The 17,797-nt window shown below is 47.2% G+C and overlaps 1 protein-coding gene and 1 long non-coding RNA gene across 2 annotated transcripts in view; one reads left to right on the top strand and one right to left on the bottom strand.

The window, feature by feature from the left end:
- The window catches only part of RARRES1 (retinoic acid receptor responder 1), a 41,922-nt gene extending 36,936 nt beyond the window's left edge, over positions 1 to 4,986 (bottom strand). Inside the window, exon 1 of the mRNA XM_006079559.4 lies at positions 4,659 to 4,986. Within this exon, the coding sequence (XP_006079621.2) occupies positions 4,659 to 4,931 (273 nt within the window). The 5' untranslated portion in view covers positions 4,932 to 4,986. The remainder of the gene's footprint in view (positions 1 to 4,658) is intronic.
- Positions 4,987 to 6,019: 1,033 nt separating this feature from the next.
- On the top strand, positions 6,020 to 9,551 carry LOC123334260. The gene is made up of 2 exons (XR_006552093.2): positions 6,020 to 6,730; positions 9,344 to 9,551. It is a non-coding gene; the product is annotated as an uncharacterized LOC123334260 (long non-coding RNA).
- Positions 9,552 to 17,797: the final 8,246 nt, after the last annotated feature.

Below are 17,797 nucleotides of genomic sequence, written 5' to 3'. Positions count from 1 at the left end.
GTGCAGTGCCCTGGAAGGTCTCTGTTCTGTGCTTTCTGGATTGTTGTTTCATTAACACAGCAGAGGGCGCTGAGGAGCACCACCTTCATCCTGCCAATAGCTATCCCCCTGTGGTTCTTTCATGGGGGCTGTAAAAGCACTGAGAAGCCTTCCTTGTGTGAAAGTAGAGATTTTTTCACTTTAGGGTTTTATTACATATCCTTCCCCTCCATATTCATTGCAGCCTTCTTCATTCTCCAGTTTTTCTTTTCTATGGTCTGCTTGATGCATTGCTTTTCTATTCTTGTGAACCATCACCTCTGAATTATTGACATTAATGGAGAGAAGACTTCAAGGAGAGCAGTAATTAGATGAATTATGCTGTATTAAAGTGCTTTATAGATTGAAAAGGGATAAATGAAGAAGCTTTTTCTTAGTATACTAGGCGCTCTCCCAGCTGCCTTGTCGGCTCAATGGACAGGCTTTGTTCTGCCCATAGACACTGGGGTTGGTGGGGGGTGGGGGGGGCACACAGCAGCTAGTCCACCTGTGGGGAGAGGGAGGGATGATCAACAGAAGTCAGCTGGTTTGCTCTGAAACTTGCCTGTGTCAGGTGTACCCATTACCTAGCTGCAAAATTGTTAAGTAAACTGGTGAAGAGTAGGCAGGAAACAACGCAAGTCCACAAAATCCAAGTTAAATACTGTAAAAAGAATTGATAGTCTCTAAAAACTCTTGCTGGTTAACTGGGTATGAGTGAATCAGGGTTAGGCAAGAAAAGTCAGAAGTAAAAGGAGAGGATTGTGAACTGTATTCTTTGCAAATGCTTCTGCCATCGTACATAAACAAAAGTGAAAGTCACAGATGCCCATTATGGGTGGATCTTCTTGCTTGAAAGACTGCAAGGAGTGCCCATTAATGTCCTTCACGGTACACCAAAAGACAGATGATAGTTTTATATTTGCTGATTTTCATTTAAATTGAAGCAGTTACGGTTTGGGCATAATTCCCCCCGCCTTGCTGCTGCTGCTGCTGCTAAGTCGCTTCAGTCGTGTCTGACTCTGTGCGACCCCATAGACGGTAGCCCACCAGGCTCCCCTGTCCTTGGGATTCTCCAGGCAAGAATACTGGAGTGGGTTGCCATTTCCTTCTCCAATGCATGAAAGTGAGGAGTGAAAGTGAAGTCTCTCAGTCATGTCCGACTCTTAGCAACCCCATGGACTGCAGCCCACCAGGCTCCTCCACCCATGGGATTTTCCAGGCAAGAGTACTGGAGTGGGTTGCCATTGCCTTCTCCTTCCCCCGCCTTACCTTTGGTCAACTGTTTTAATTAATGTTTCCAATCAGGTCGTGGCCTGGTCCTCTGAGCAATCCTCAAATAAGGGCTGATTTCAAATGGGTTGCCTTTGTTCTTAAGTCTGTGCACACAAAGATCTCACCAGTCTTTCTAAATGCCAGGGAAAGGCTGGCTTCTCACCAGCTGCCTGGGGCAGGGACTAGTGGTTATAGGTCTTACAAGTGTCCTGAGAGTACTTGCCTCACTGTAGGGGACAGCCCCAGGTGGTCGGAAGCAGGCTTATCCAGGGTACCCTGGGTAGCAGAGGAGCTCTCAACACCACAACCTTCCATGCTCTGGGGCCTGCAGCATCAGAGAAACAGGAGCCTTCTGGTCATGGAAGGGTAGTGTACAGTCGGGAAAGAGAGGTCATCAGACAGGGGCAGTGAGGGATGCCTGTGTCCCTCACTATGACTCTCTCCTTACAATCTCTCCTTATGATCAGTAAACAAAACAGAATACTCTCAAGTGGTTTCACCAGCTAGTTCTGACTTGAGAATCTCAATACTTCTTTGCATTTACTACCATCGCGGGTGGGCAGACAGTAAAGAATCTGCCTGCAATGCAAGAGACCCAGGTTTGATCCCTGGGTCAGGAAGATCCCCTGGAGAAGGGAATGGCAACCCACTCATTATTCTTACCTGGAGAATTCCACGGACAGCCATGTGGAGGCAAAGAGTGGGACAGACTGGTGACTAACACGTTCACTACCATAGCTGTTACTGCATTTTTCCACTAGAGGGCAATAGTGTTCCTAAAATAAGGGATTCATCCAGAACCGAAAAATCACTTAGAATTAAGAAATTTCAGAGCTGGAAGAGGTCTTAAAAATCAGCTGGTTCACAGGCTTTCAATTTTTTTTCAACCGAAATGCACAAGAACTGCATACTTCATAATGAACCATTTCCTACATGTATGTTCGCAATCTTTTGAGGCACTACTTACCTTTACTCTGCAATGCACACTAAACAATTTGTATTCCAAATTGTTTCATTAAACACAGACAAAAACAACTGAAACCACTAAACAGATGTCATAACCCACCAGTGTGCCATTAGCTTGAAAAACCCTGATTTGGTCCCCGTCTCTCATCTACTAAGGGACACAATAACCCAGAGGATGGAGAAGGATGCTACCAGCGACACTTCTCTCACCCACCCAGCCACCTGCTAAACCCAGAGTCAGTCCTGGAGGAACTCAGCACTTACTCTACCAATGCATTGACTGGATAAAGTAGTTGAGAGTCTATCATTTTCCACCTCTTGTCGATGATACAACTGCTCATGTAATTGAAGCAGAAATTCTTTGCATTAAAGGTCTCTTCTCATTCAAGTAGTTTCAATCAATCAAGTGATTTCAATCAAGCAATTTCATTGAATTTCCATAGAAACTGAAACCACTTTAGTCTCTTGTGAGTCTTGGCCCTGAAAGTCACTAAGCTCTCTTCCTTGGCTCCCTGATGTTAAAACATTTATAATCATTTTGGGAGGAAATGTAAAGGTAAACCAGAAGATCACAGGAATGTATCCTTTCTTAGGGTCAATGCTCTGTGTTCTTCTACTTAACTCCTCCTCCCTTTCTTGCATATCTGTCTCTAATTTATTGATTATCCCCTGGGATTTTTTAGGCCAAAAAGGAGCATCCCTTTAAAATTCAGAACTATATTATTACAGATGAAAAGAGTAACTGAGCTCTCTGGATAAGAAAGGAAAAATTTTCTTCACTCACTTGGATTTTGAGAGCTAGTTTATTTTGTGAAAGATGCCACAAATTTTATTTTTTTAAAAAGGGGGTATCCAGCAAGGTCCTACTGTATAGCACAGGGATTTCTGCTCAATGTTATATGGCATCCTGGATGGGAGGATGCCATACATGTACATGGATGCCATACATGTATGTACGTGTACAGCTGAGTCCCTCTGCTGTTCACCTGAAACTATCACAGCTTTGTTAATCAGCACTCCAATCTAAAATAAAAAGGTTTTAAAAATTAAAATTATATAAATAAAAACAAGGGGATAACTAAATGCATGAAAATGCAAATTATTTTATTATTCAATTATTTAATGGTCAGAAGGAAGAAAAACATTTCTGAGGCTGAAAAATTCCTGGTGCACTTTAGAAATCTGAGCTTGGCTTTCTGTAGAGAATCCTTCCCACTGATAAGTAGGGAGCAAATCTCCAGGCGGGGAGTGGGGGTGGGGTGGGGGTTGCTGTTCGGGCTCTGGGACGTGGCTACTCTCCACTTTGATAGAAAGTTCTCAAGTTCTATTTCCTCACTTCTCTGCGGGGAAGTGGGGGGCGGGAGGCGGGTAGTTAAACTGAACCTCCTTGAGACAGCAAGGTCTGTTACAAGTGACAAGCGCAGGTTGCCTTTTTCTAGGGGGAAAAAAAATGCTTTCACCAGTCAATAAATCTAGCCAAACTGGGTGCAGGGTTAAGTCTTTGAAGAACCAAGGCGTTCTCTTCCAAATGGCGTTCTCACACCCCCAACACCACGTCTAGAACTATCTTAAAACTTCTACTGCCACTCCTTAAAACTTTCTCTTTATCCTCTTCATTAAACTCTAGCTTCTTCAATGATGAGTCTACAGGCTTTGTGGAATATTGGGGGTTGCTGGAAAGAGCATCGTTACTTTGGGGACAAACAGTGTAGTTCTGTAACTTTCGTAGTCATCTTCTACTTGAAAAAGCAACGTAGCTCCACGGACACAAAATGATACCTACAGCCTTGAAATCAGCAACCACACAACGAGCTGCCAAATTCTCATTCATTCCGTTTACAAACACAACAGCCCTGGGTCATTCACTCTTAGATTAAAGCAGACGCCAGGATTAAGAAGGTTCCTGGCCAGGCCAACGCGTAAACTGCAATATTATCCTAAACCCTTGCAAGACGGCCTGCATTTGACAAGGGAACGTCCACGGTTCGGCGTGGGAACTGGCTTGGATTTTGAAAAACCCTGTTCAGAACTGACGCTCAAGCCACTGGTGGGTCGTGCATTCGGTGACCACCTCATAGCAACCAACTGTGGAAAGATCAAGCCTGGCCTTTAGGGCCTCTTCCTCAGTTTCCCCATGTACCTGTTTCCCAGGTATGGGAGCTACCCTGTGAAAATTCTTTACGGCCTTGTAAATGCCAGAAAGAACAAGTCCGCTTTCCGCGGACTCTGCGCCCCGACGGGCCCTTCCAAGCGCGGGAGCTGTTCGGGCTGTCTCCGCACCTGGCGCATACTGTTCTCGCCGGCGGAGCCCCAGCACGGGCGCGCGCATACGGCAGTCACCGCCCACGCGGCTGGCGGCCGGTCCCCGCGCGCGCCCCCCGTGCTGCTCGGGTACTCACCCACGAGCGGCCGTCCAGCACATTCGCCAGCACCTGAAGGGCGCTGGGCGAGGCGGCGCGGAAGTTGAAGAAGTGCAGCGCCGCGCGCGCCGCCTGCGAGAGGAGCTGGCTCGAGGGCTCCGCGTCCTGGAGCCACCCGGAGTCCTCGGGGCCCCCGGACGCCGCCGCCCCCTGGAGGGCGAGCAGCAGTAGCAGCGGTACCGCGAGCCGCTGGGCCGCAGGGCGCGTGTCCCCCGGCCGGGGAGCGTAAAGCGGTTGCCTGCGGAGCTGCATGGACGCGGGTTGGCGCGGCGCTCGACCGGTGCGAGCTTCGGGTAGGCGGCGCCGGCGCTTGAGGAAATAAGGCCGGGCGGGCCCCTCCCCCCGCCCCCAGGGCGGCCCGCTGGAGGGCGTCCGGGTCCCTCTCGGCGTTTCCCGCAACCCCTGGGCCCCTCCGCCCCGCCCCACTCCGCCCGAGGTCCAGCTGCCCCGGCTCGGTACCCGGACGCGGCGGCGCCTCCGCGGCGCGGGGCGGGGATGTCTGGCCGGGGCCGCGCGGGCAGGGGGACAAGGGACAGTGGAGACTTCTCTCTCCAGGGAGCGCGGCCAGGTCGGCGCCACCCCGCGCCCACAACCTATCTCGGGGACCTGGTTTCTGGCTGCGGTTGCTGTGATTTCGAAGCCCTCAGGGTTTCACAGCAAACCTGCTTAAGTTGTTCAAGGCTTGGAGCTTATTTCCCAGAAGAAGAAATTGGAAACGGGTGGAGAACAGGACGTGACGCTGGCATTGATGGGGGTCCTTATAGCCCAATGACTTTGAAGTGAGCCAGATACCCAGAGAATTGGGGCTGAAGAGGGGGCTGCGGTGGTAAGCTGATAAGAACCTAGAGGCCCCACTGGACTTGGAAACGTTGATAACCGTGGTGGAGCGCAGATGGGCGTGGAAACCAGAGTCCGGCGAAGTGAGGCATGGATTGGGCTCTAGTTTTGTGGAGGCAGCAAGGGTTGACGACTCTTTTTAGACACGTGGGAGTGAAGGAAGAGATGGCCATTGTTCTTAAGCCACAGACAGAAAGCCCAGGAGAATTCGGAATTAGAGGCACTCCCAGCACCCTTTTTCCCACCTGTCTTTAGTTTGTTCAGGGGTCTGCCCCTCCCCAACACTCGCTGACCCCATCCCCACCGAGGAGCCGAAGAAAGTCCCTTCTGCTTGCTGGTTACTGATTGAAGCCCCACATAAAAAGAATCTGGATAAGATATGCGTGGGGGAAGGCTTGGGGGGGGGGGGGCGGTGGGGGGGGGCGCGACATGGGGACAACATCTTTGAAAACATCTTTCCTCCCCGACTTCTTCGTTTGGATGTTGTCCGTCTCGGGCTCGTCTTTTCTCCAAGGTATTCATGGAACACTTATCCTGCTAGGCCTGAGGGAAGTGAGGAGGGGGCAATCTGATAAGTCTCCATGCTCCTGGAGCACACCTTCTAGGCAGGCGGAGACCAAAAGGCAAAGGAATGAACCCTTTGTTGCGTGCAGTTACACGCTGTGGAGAAAAAGTAAACCTGAAAGAGGATGGGGAGTTGGTTATAATTTAAAATAGCGTAGTCAAAGCAGACCTCACTGAGAAAGTGATATTTAAGTAAGGACCTGAAGGAGAGATGAGGGAGCCAGGTGGACACTGTAGGTAGAGGGGATCGCAAGTGCAGAGGCCCCGAGGCAAGAGTCCACTGGCATGTGTGAAGAAGTGCGAGCAGGTGCAGCTGGAGGGAGCGGACAAGGAGAAGACAACTGAACGCCGGGTCTGAGGGACAGTGGGAAGACGGGCAGAGCATGTATATTGTGTCTGGGTGTGCCCCATGTAAGTGCTCCCCTATCTTGCCAACAGTCTCTCGATGAAGCCCATCTGAAGAATGGCTGACCAGAGGAGAGATGAGGAACCCGGGTTCTTGAGGACGTTGAGCACCCAAATCGGCTGATCCTGGAGCTCATTTCTTATGTTCACTGAAGCTGGAGGTTCCGTTTCTTGCCTTCAGAGGCATCCTAACACAAATAATTATCTTCTTAGAACCCAAGCATCTTCTCCAAGGGGTTATCATGGTAGGTTTCTTGAGAAGTTATCACTTCCAGGTTTTATAAAGACTAAATTTTCCTAATTTTATTTCAGTGCTTCACCCCCAGTGGGTGCTGGGCAGCTTTCAACTGCAGGAAAACTCATCGTTGTGGACTCTGCAGTGGTGTGGAGTCGGGTGTCTCCCGGATGGTTTGAAGGATTCAGCCTTTCTCCATCCTTCTGCACAGCTCTCCTCAGCTGTTTGGCTTTTTGTCCATAGACTCACCTGTAGCTCCATGATTATAGAATGGCTGTCACAGCTCCAGACACAGCTCCAGGCTTGATCCCTGCACTGGGAAGATCCCCTGGAGAAGGGAATGGCAACCTACTCTAGTATTCTTGCCTAAGAAGAAATAGCCACACAAGGGAACAAGCATAGCTGCCTGAGTACAGAGAACTCTTCCAAGGTCAGCTGTTTATAATAGTGGTAGTAACTACACTCGGGCCAGATTGGTCAGGAACACACATTTCAAAAGTTAATTACAGTATTCACTTTATTAACAGATTTTCTAGAACAGAAGATTCCCTTGATTGAGAACTGTGTGTTTGTCCTTTGTCCATTTATCTGTGAGACTGTTGAATTTCTAATTGATTTATAGAAGTTCTTTAAACACTAAGGAATGGGGCTTCCCTGGTGGCTCAGATGGTAAAGAATCTGCTTGAAATGCAGGAGACTCAGGTTTGATCCCTGGGTTGGGAAGATCTCCTGGAGAAAGGAATGGCTACCCACTCCAGTAGTCTTGCCTGGAGAATCTCATGGACAGAGGAGCCTGGAGGACTATAGTCCACAGGGTTGCAAGGAGTCAGACATAATTGAGCGATTTTCACTTGCAGGCCAAGATGTGTCACAAGAATCACTAATATTTTTTCCCCTCAGTTCCTACACTGTGTGTGTTGTTCCTTCTTGCCAGATGCCATGTGCGCGGGCGATGTTAACGGCGCACTATGTGTGCCAAAGGGCCTGAACTTGTGTCACAGGTCTGATCCCCCCCTGGTCTCCCTGGTGTTGTGGGAGGACTGTCCTGCAGGCAGGGAGGAAAGTCTTAGCCAGTGGGACTGGCCACCCCACCTCCCCCCCCGCCCCCCACCAAGAATGTCCTGTTTGTGTGTGTGTGTGTTAGCTCAATCGTGGCCAACTCTTTGCAACCCTAAGGACGGTAGCCCTCCAGGCTTCTCTGTCCATGGAATTCTCCAGGCAAGAATCTTGGAGTGGGTTGCTATTTCCTTCTTCTAGTTCCTTAATCATTGCTCAGGTGATTGTGAGCATTTTTATCATCGAGAATTTGGCTTGTGTTTAAAAAATATATTGGTATAAATCATTATATATGTACTTAGATATAATTTTATGAAAAGATTCAGAAGGAAAATTGATATAAATATTTTTCCAGGCTATTTGTAATGTCAATCAAAATTAGCAATTCATGTACCCACTGACCCAGCAATCCTACCTCTATAGCTTATAGAAATGATATATCCACACTGTACACAGAGATGTATGAGAATGTTTCTCTCTTATGTGGGTTGTAAATTCATTTTACAAATGTCTCATTTTCTGCTCTCCACCCCAGAACAATGTCTGGCATACCATAGGCATAAGTACAAATTTTAAGAAAGAAGAGTAAAAGCTGGAAAAATCTAAGTCCCATGGCTGAATAATTATGGTACCTCCATCTAGTGGGATACTCTACCACCATTAAGGAATGAGATCCAGGCGTGTAGATCTCTAAGGTATAATGTTAACAGACAGCAAGGTGTAGGTAGGGCAAATTGTACGCTACTGTTTGTTTAAAAAGAAACAAACTATATAAACATAAGCATGCATGTTTGCTAAGTCACTTCAGTCATGTCCAACTCTTTGTGACCCCATGGATTGTAGCCTGCTAGGCTTCTCTGTCCAAGAGATTCTCCAAGCAAGAATACTGGAGTGGGTTGCCATGATATGAGTATATACAGAAATGTGGAGACAGGCAAAGATGTCTGAACAAGTTTATAAGAAAATAGCAATAATGGGATGGGGGACAGGGGTGTGAGAAACTCTTTACTATATAATCTTTTGCAGTGTTTTTTAACATGTATTACCCATTCTAAGTAAATAAATGAAATTCTGTGTATGAGTGCCCTTCCTATCAGTTCCTTCATCACCATTCCTACAGGGACATTACAGTTCTATTAATATCACTCAGCACAGCCAGAGCAAGCATGACCTCAGCTTATACATGCAGTTTGCACTTGTCTTCCTCCCTCTGCACCTCACCTTTCAACACTCTTCTGTCTTTGGCCTAGTCATGTTTCCCCTCATTAGACTATCCAGGACAGGAGCCAAAGAGCTAATTCATACTGTGGTGTAAATGACTGCCACAGTTCACTGCCTTGCTTCTTTCAGGGGTTTTGCCATTTTAATAGGGGCAGAGTCTTGAGCCAGGAGACCCAAGTTCTGATTGAACAGGCTGCAGGATGGGCAGCTGTTCATTGTCCAAGTCGAGGTATTCAGCAGCCCTGGGCACCTACCCTGCCCCTTCCTGTCCCTTTGAGTGGTAAGAGGCAAGAGAGCTAAGTGGGAGGGCTTTGAGAGGCATTAACTGTTGATTCCCCTCTTCCAGGAAGGAGGAGCTGAGATGTGCCTTCCCTGCGGGTAGCTAAATACAGGCTTGCTGAAGTGCCTTTACAGCAGCCTGAGGGGCCTGGGCTGTGATGTGCAGAGAAGAGCAAGGTGACCCTACTGCCATGGCCATCCCCAGCTCTCCTGGCTTGTAGAGGGTGTGTATGAGGACTCAGGAGCCAGTTCCACGAGCCACAGGCCCCCTGTTCTTTATCCAAGCCCCAAGAATACACCTGAGAACAGGTGGAGTCAGGTGGGCATTCAGCCAGAGGACCTGTCATCTGAGGTTACAGAAGCTGGAAGAGCTCTGTTTCTCTACAGATCCAGCCCAGAATACTGTCCAGATTCTCCACCCTGGGATCCCTAGGACAATGGGGAGTATGTAAATGAATTGTTAATGAAATTTTCAGTTTGACTTTTGACCAGCAGTCTCTTACTGACTTATTAGTAAATACTAACATGTTTCTGTGAAAATGTCATCAAATAAAATGGAGGAAAACATCTTTTCTAGCTAAGAAAAGCAAAACGACAAAAAAGGCTGGGATCTCCCAGCAGGGACTCCTCTTCCTCTGGGTGATGCTGCTCTGATCTTCGTCATTCCCTGCCCTTCCCTAGTGCTGCTGAACATGCTTCACTCCACCTTCACACCCCTGGGTATGTGTGGGTTTCGGCATAGACTTGGGGACCTATTTGGGCATGTGCTGGGCTGCATCCTGCAGGCCTGCAAGCCTTGGAGCTGCCCAGCCATGAGATGGAAGAAAGAGCCTGAATACAGAGAGCAAGACATCAGGGGTTATCAGCAGAGCTTATCTAAGTCTGAAGCCTTAAGGTCCTGAAGAGACACCCCCTACACCATACGGCAGACAGGACACAGCTGTAGTCTTTGCTATGGGGAAGAGGAAAAAAAAGGTTGACGCTTACATGGGGAATTAGCATCAAGTTGGCTCATCAGTTACCAGGGAAACAAGTGGCTGGGACAAGGGACAAGCACGCAGACAGTTATTGATTGGGCCTTGTGATTAAGGGGACTAGATAATGTCATGTGAGAGAAGCAGGTACTGGTCAAGCAGGGGATGGACAGAGAGTAGGAGAGCAGCCATCTTGAACAGCCTGACCACACAGAGAGTGAATCATGAAGAGCTGCTGATGGGGTCTTGGAGAGGAGCTCTTGTGCTCTTCTAAGACACCATGTTCTTCCCTCTCTTGTTGTGACTTTGAGAGGAAGCCATGGCCCCGGAAGCTGTTGGCGCCATCTTGCCATCCTCAGGAGAGTGGGAGTTGGGATGAAGGCAGAGAGGAGGCATAGAAAGAAGCCAGGTCCTTGAGACATTACTGACCTGCTGGCTTGTGATCTTCCTGAAGCCTGCCCTATCCAGACCTTTCAGTTACAGGAACCAGTGAGTCAACTTTATTGTTTAAGCTAACTGAAGCATGATTTTGCTGTCCCAGTTGAAAAATTCCTAATGGATTGCTGAGGCAGGTACTACTGGCAGGAACCAAAGAGCTCTAAGGCTGCCCCGTGGGGGTCTGCTCATGCCAGGCCAGGGAACACCTGACCTCCCTCCGACCTGAGAAGACAGTATTGGCAGATTCCACCAACTCTGGGATAAACCAGGTGGTGAAGGGAGACCCTCTCCCCTAACAACTCCCTACCTCTCCAGCTATGGGGGCTAGGCCAGGCTTTGAGCCGGGAGGAGAAGTGACTGTTCCCAGGCTGGACAGCAGTCAGCTGCACTGCCTCAGGCTCTCCTCTAAGAAGAGCAGGCTCAGGAGGAATGCGAGGGAGGAAAGACCCTGGGGAAGAGAAGGAACCCCTAAGATAGAGACTGGAATCCAGGCTGTGGCTCAGAGTAGGATCCATGAGCACTGCTGGGGCAGATGGGGTATCTCGAGTATCCTTAATGACAATGTTTTCTTCCCCGTGGAGGCTTGGGGAGCAAAGTTGACTTCAGGGACAGTAAAGATGAAAACCCCCAATTTATACACAAGTGACCCGCCTGCCAATGCAGGAGATGTAAATATACGGGTTGGATCCCTGAGTTGGGAAGATCCCCTGGAGTAGCAAATGGCAACCCACTCCAGTATTCTTGCCTAGGAAATCCCATGGACAGAGGAGCCTGGCAGGTTTTGGAGAGCTATGGGGTCGCAAAGAATTGCACACGACTGAAGCGACTTAGCTCACACACACACATGATGTAAAACCCCAACTGCTCCCTTCTGGATCCTGACATTCGCCCAGACCGTCTCTAGGACAGTCAGAAGCTGCTAACAGTGGAAGGGAGCTTGGGGAAAGAGGGGCTTATTCAAACTGTACATCTTTGGTTCGTTTCTATTCCATTTGCAGACAGCACAGAGGCTCAGAGCTCAGACTTGGAGCTAGGCTGCCAGGTGTGAGGGGCAGCTGCACCAGTGTGAGCTGAGGCCAATTGTTTCACCCCGACCCCAGGCCTTGGGGGTACGACCTTCCTCACAGGGTTGTCAGTGAGGCTCCTGGGCACTAATATCTACACACACATAAGGCACTTCACAGTAATGGCTGTGATTGTGATTATTATTTACTTTAAAAATTGAGGTGTAATCTTGAAACTAATGCAATCAGCTGTGAAATTTTCACAAATGATGTAGAGAGATCAGATCAGATCAGTCGCTCAGTCGTGTCCGACTCTTTGCGAACCCATGAATCGCAGCACGCCAGGCCTCCCTGTCCATCACCAACTCCCGGAGTTCACTGAGACTCACATCTATCGAGTCAGTGATGCCATCCAGCCATCTCATGCTCTGTCATCCCCTTCTCCTCCTGCCCCCAATCCCTCCCAGCATCCGAGTCTTTTCCAATGAGTCAACTCTTCGCATGAGGTGGCCAAAGTACTGGAGTTTCAGCTTTAGCAATAGCAGGGTCTAAAAACTGCTGGGTCATTAAATAAAATTTTAGCTATTACTTTTGGCCTCCTTTTCCTCATCTTTTATTGGAGCTACTGGCATTGAGTCTATATTCCTTTTTTATTCTTCTCTCTGTTATCAGTGAATGCTGGTGGAATTGGAAGAATATGGATAATCAATCCTTGGCTACTGAAAGCTGCTTCATCATAGTTCAGTTCAATTCAGGTGTGACTGAGATGCTCCTATCTGTAGCCCTGGAACTAGGAACACTTGTGGAGAAAATTCAGCTCACCTGGTTCTTTGGGTTCGATCTTGTATGCTCCAAGTGACCTCTTCACTTCTGTTTGGGTTCATCCTGCAAACCTCCACATTTTCCATGCTGTGTTGGTGGTCCACAGTGTCTCTCCTGAGACCCCTGGAGGGAGACGCTTTGCTGATGGTGGAAAGAACAGAGGCTTGGGTCACTCCATCTGCTGTCCTAGATTTGTGGCTTCCTCATTTCTCCCTTGAGGGTGCCAGGGACTCGTGGGGGACTCACCATGTCCTATACAGGGGCTCATAAGCTACCTGAGGTTCATATTGGCTGCAGTGAGTCCCCAGAGAGGGCATTTTGCTTTGGGAACAAGAGCAGGGTTGGAGCTTTCCATGTTGTACCCATACCCCACCAGACTCTCAAGGACAAGGCAGAGGCTACAGTGCCCATGACCCTAGATATAGGTCTAGGCTGTGGTGGAACAGCTAATAGTTGTTTTCTGAATCTCTGAGGATAAGGAGAGAGCATTTCTAGCCTGAATCCAGTGAGGCTGAGTTCTTTGAGATACACAACTGGAGACTAGTTTTCTTCCAAAAGAGATGTGATAGGAAACAAAGGGCTTGCATTTATTCCTGTTACCAAAGGAAAGATTTCCCATGATGTAGTTTAGGTAAAGACTGATGTGGATGTTTGGAAGCCTTGAAATCCAAATGAATAAAACCGTCACTATCCAATAGAATTTTCTGATGAAAATGTTCTATGTTGACACAATCCAGTATGGTAGCCACAAGCTACAGGTGACTATTTAGTGCTTGAAATGGGGGTAGTGTAGTTGAAGAACTGAATTTTAAAGGATATTTAATTTTGATTGATTTAAATATGCATAGTCACTAGTGGCTGGTGATGATCACTTTAGACACACAGTTATAGACAACTGACTTTCACTACAGTAATGATTTGGGGAAAGAAAGTAGCATTTTTGAGAGTTGTATTTCAAACACAGTGGTGGATGGTTTCTGTAACAAAATTATCTCATTCAATCCCCATTATTTAGAGGGATAAACTGGGGGCCAGAGAGAGGTGACTGGCCCAAGGTGGCATCCTTAGAGGGCTCAAGGGAAGGGTTCAGCCCTGGGTCTGGTCCATTCTTTCTCCAATCACCATCCTGTATGCTCTATAATCAGAGAGACTCAAGATGGACTGGAGGGGGTTATCTTACAGCAACAAAGCTAATTAAGGCCAGAAAACACAACTTTGTGGTTACGGAAGTTGGGATTATCTTAAGAGAAGAATACTGAGGGAACCAATCAGTCTTTAGTATTAAAAGATTTAGTTTTTGGAGGAGAATGGCAGGCTGCCTCTCTCACCACTACTGAAAATGGCACTTAATTCTGGCTACAAAGAGTACACAGGAAAAGGTTTTAAAGCCTTACCTCTGTCACGGGGGCACTTCTTTCCACATCTCAGTGAGCCTGAGTGGACTTCAGGTCCCCATGGGCCAACTCTGGTCCAGGAGGAACTCAAGCCTTGGGGCACTGTGAGTAGCATTTAGACTAACCAGAAACTGGTGGCTTCTGAAGCAAAAGCCTGTATTCAGATCATCTGTAGATCTCAAAACTGATGTTAACAAAAGCACGCAGCATGCACAGCCTCTCTGCTCGACCACTCTTGATATGGAGTTATTGCCAAGCTTCAGCAGATGAATAGAATTGTGAGGAAACTCTCTGCTCCACTCAACTGTGGGCAGGAAACAATTCCTTAAAAATCCACCATGAAACTAAAAGTAATTTAGATTGTATAGCTTTGAGAAAAAAAACTTCTCTTGCAAAGATTTGAAAAGAGAGTTTGACATATAATTGACAACAGATGGATTTTTTTTTTAATGAAATGAACATGGTCAGTACTGCATGTATTGGATATTGCAGTTTTCCAAAGTAAGCCGTCATTTTTGGCATGTCACTCAAGTTAAGAACACAGCATCATTGTAGACCAATTATACATATTCTGGTGACCTTGGCATGGCATTTTGTTTTCCAATCACTCACTTAAAACAGGATGTCTGCCATTCTGAGAATGAATTAAAATTCTATTTGGTGATCTGTAAACTGTGATGTGAAATAAATTATGAATTGTGACTGCTTTGATGTTCCAAGCAAAAAATATATAAAGCTTGAAATTGTAAAGTTTACATGATGCTGTATTAATTAAAGAGTGAAATAAAGGATTTGGAAGTTGGGTTTTTTTTTTCTGGTAGCAATACTTGGAATTTTATGTTCTTCCAAGAAAAAATCCCCAGTAGTTGTTAATATTTGTATACCATAATTTTCCTGGAGCAAGTGACCTATGAAACTCCATTTATGGCACTAATGTTTACCAATCAAACTTGCACAGAGTATGTTATCAGGGAAATCAACTCTGCATACCACGGAGGAAGGCCTTTGCCCAGCCATGGCAGTCTAGATAACAGGACAGTGTGTTAGAAATCTCACATTCTGCTTTTCTTTCCCTCCTTACCATTCTTTCCATGAGTTCATTACAGGGCATGAGTCTAATAAAACAAAGTGCTAAGAAGTAAATCACCTGAGTAATACGTACAGGACAGTCTCCTACACCATCTGTATACATACAGAGGTTGGTGTTCTTTGGAATGTGATGAAGCAGTTTGTGAATCTTCAAGGTAGGAAACCATTCAAGACAGGCTGGATCTGTGGTGGATTTAGAAGAGTTGGCAGGTTGGGAGAACATCAAGGGGCAGGCTGTCCAGGCAGAAGGGGAGGCCTGAGCCAGCAAACAAGGGGCAGCAGTAGGGCCACCTGGAGTAAAGCAAACAGCTGGAAGACCTGGTGGCCTGGAAATGGGATTTGTTCTTGGAGGTTCTTCAGAACTTCTGTACACCTAGGCTGAAAAAAGCATACAAGTTGGGTCATATGAATATTTGTTTTGGAAACAGATGTTTTTCAGAAATGGTTTTCATTGGTAACAGAATTATGACTAGGTTTTAGGATTAGGAGGTCCTGTTGCTGGCTAGCATGAGATTCTTATCTTTTGATTCTTACAGGACTAGTAAGTAGGGTCTAGTGCACAGGGCTATGGTCTGAGAGGAGGAGGGAGGAGGTCTAATCCCAGCTTCACCACCCAGACTGACTTCAATCTCTTCTATGTAAAATGCCTGGTGTGGGAGGAAGGAGATGATAATCAGAGGGAACTGCCAGTTTGGAACACAGGAGGTTGTACTCTAGCTGTGCCCACTCAGTGCAGGGAGCCTTGCTAATTGTCTTTTCCTGGGACTAACCTCAGTGACATCTCCCCACCTTCTACAAGAAGCTCAGTGCCCTCTTACTAGCATGCATATTTTAGGTATGAAAAAAATCCAAATGTCCCCCAAATCAATGATTTAATGGCTATTCCTATCATCTGAATTAAACAAAACAATTGAATGGAGATGACTCAGATTTGAAATGGTCAATAAGCTGATGTAGCAGTCAGGAGAGGCTAGGATTCACTGCAATAATGAATATGCTGTAATCTCAGGGCTTAAAATAGCAAAGGTTTATTTGTTATTCTCACTATGTAAGTCCATTACTGGTTAGCTGGGAGCCCAGCCCATATCACTGGTTCCAGGAGTGGGCTACCGTATCTGCTTCCTCGGGCGCCGGCTCCTGGATGGGGCTGAGGGGGCAAGAGAGCAAGGACAACTGTCCTCAGGCTCTTGAAGTTCCTGCTGGAAGTGACATTCACTTCTGCTCACCTTGTATGGGCCAAAGCACATCCGATGGCTGGGCCTAACTTCTTCAGAGGGTGGGAAGGTACAATACCATTATGTTCCCCAGGAGATGGAAGCTAGAAGTATTTGCATGCCTGCTTAGTCACTCAGTCGTGTCCGACTCTTTGCAACCCCATGGATTGTAGCCCTCCAGGCTCCTCTGTCCATGGGGATTCTCCAGGCAAGAATGCTGGAGTGGGTGGCCATGTCCACCTCCTCCAGGGGATCTTCCCAACCCAGGGATCAAACTCAGGAATCCTGCCACTGCAGGTGGATTCTTTACCATCTGAGCCACCATGGAAGCCTGAAGTATTTGGAACGGCATGAATGCCTGGCACAACAGAAGTGCCAGGCGTGGCCCAGCTTGATCACAAGTCTTTTGGTAACGTTATTGGTCTGCTATGCTGCCCTAACAAAGTGCCACAGGCTGGGTGGATGAAATAGCAAAAAAATTTTTCTCCCACTTCTGAAGGCTAGACGTATGAGATGAACGTTTGGCAGCATTGGCTTCTTCTGATGCCTCCCTTCTTGGTTTGTGGGCGGCTGTCTTCTCCTGGTGTCCTCACGTGGTCTTCCCTCTGTGCACGTCGGTGTCCTAATCTCTTCTTATAAGGACACCAGTCATATAGGACTAGGGCCCATCTCAATGACGTCACTTTACCTTATTACCTCTATTTGGGGGAGCACAATTCACCCCTTAACAGATACGTAAAAACTGGGGCCTATCTCATGCATTGCGGCTATGACAATACTAGGAGCATGCAAAACTTTTTTTATTTTTGGTTGTGCTGGGTCTTCACTGCTTTGAGCAGAGGCTACTCTCTGTTGCAGTCCAAGGGCTTCTCACTGCAGGGACTTCTCTCGTTGCAGAGCTCGGGCTCTAGAGCACATGGACTTCAGTAATTGTGGCACAGGGGCTCAGTACTTCTGGTTCTCGGGCTTTAGAGCACAGACTCAGCAGCCATGGTGCACAGGCTTAGTGGCTTTGTGGCATGTGGGATCTTCCTGGAACAGGGATCGAGCCCCTGACTCCTGCATTGGCAGGTGGATTCTTTACCACTGAGCCACCAGGGAAGCAAAACTTTTTGATACATCGTATTCCTATACTTGGTGCCGAAACCCTAATGAAATAAATTTCTGCAAACAAGTCATTACTTGCTATGACCTTTAACACAGATGCTGTGATTAGGATTTAAAAGTTAAAAGAAATTTAAATTCAATGGCAGGCCTATAGCAAAAGCTTTCCTAATTCATCTCATATCCTATATTCTTTCTGAACTTAGATTGTACAGAGTGCAGAAGACTGATTTAATTTTTTTAAGTGTTCGATACCTTTTTCTTTTTTTAATGTACCTTTATTATTTTTTTTTGGACTGTGCTGAATCTTCGTTGCTGCACATGGGTTACTCTCTAGCTGTGGTATGCAGGCTTCTTCTTGTGGTGGCTTCTCTTGTTGCAGAGCAGGGGCTCTAGGCACTCAGGCTTCAGTAGTCGTGGTGCTCGGGTTTAGTCGCTTCACAGCATGTGGGATCTTCCTGGACCAGGGATTGAACCTGTGT

This window comes from Bubalus bubalis, chromosome 1, assembly GCF_019923935.1.
Source record: "Bubalus bubalis isolate 160015118507 breed Murrah chromosome 1, NDDB_SH_1, whole genome shotgun sequence".
NCBI lineage: Eukaryota > Metazoa > Chordata > Mammalia > Artiodactyla > Bovidae > Bubalus > Bubalus bubalis.
This window is presented reverse-complemented; position numbering and strand designations above follow the sequence as displayed.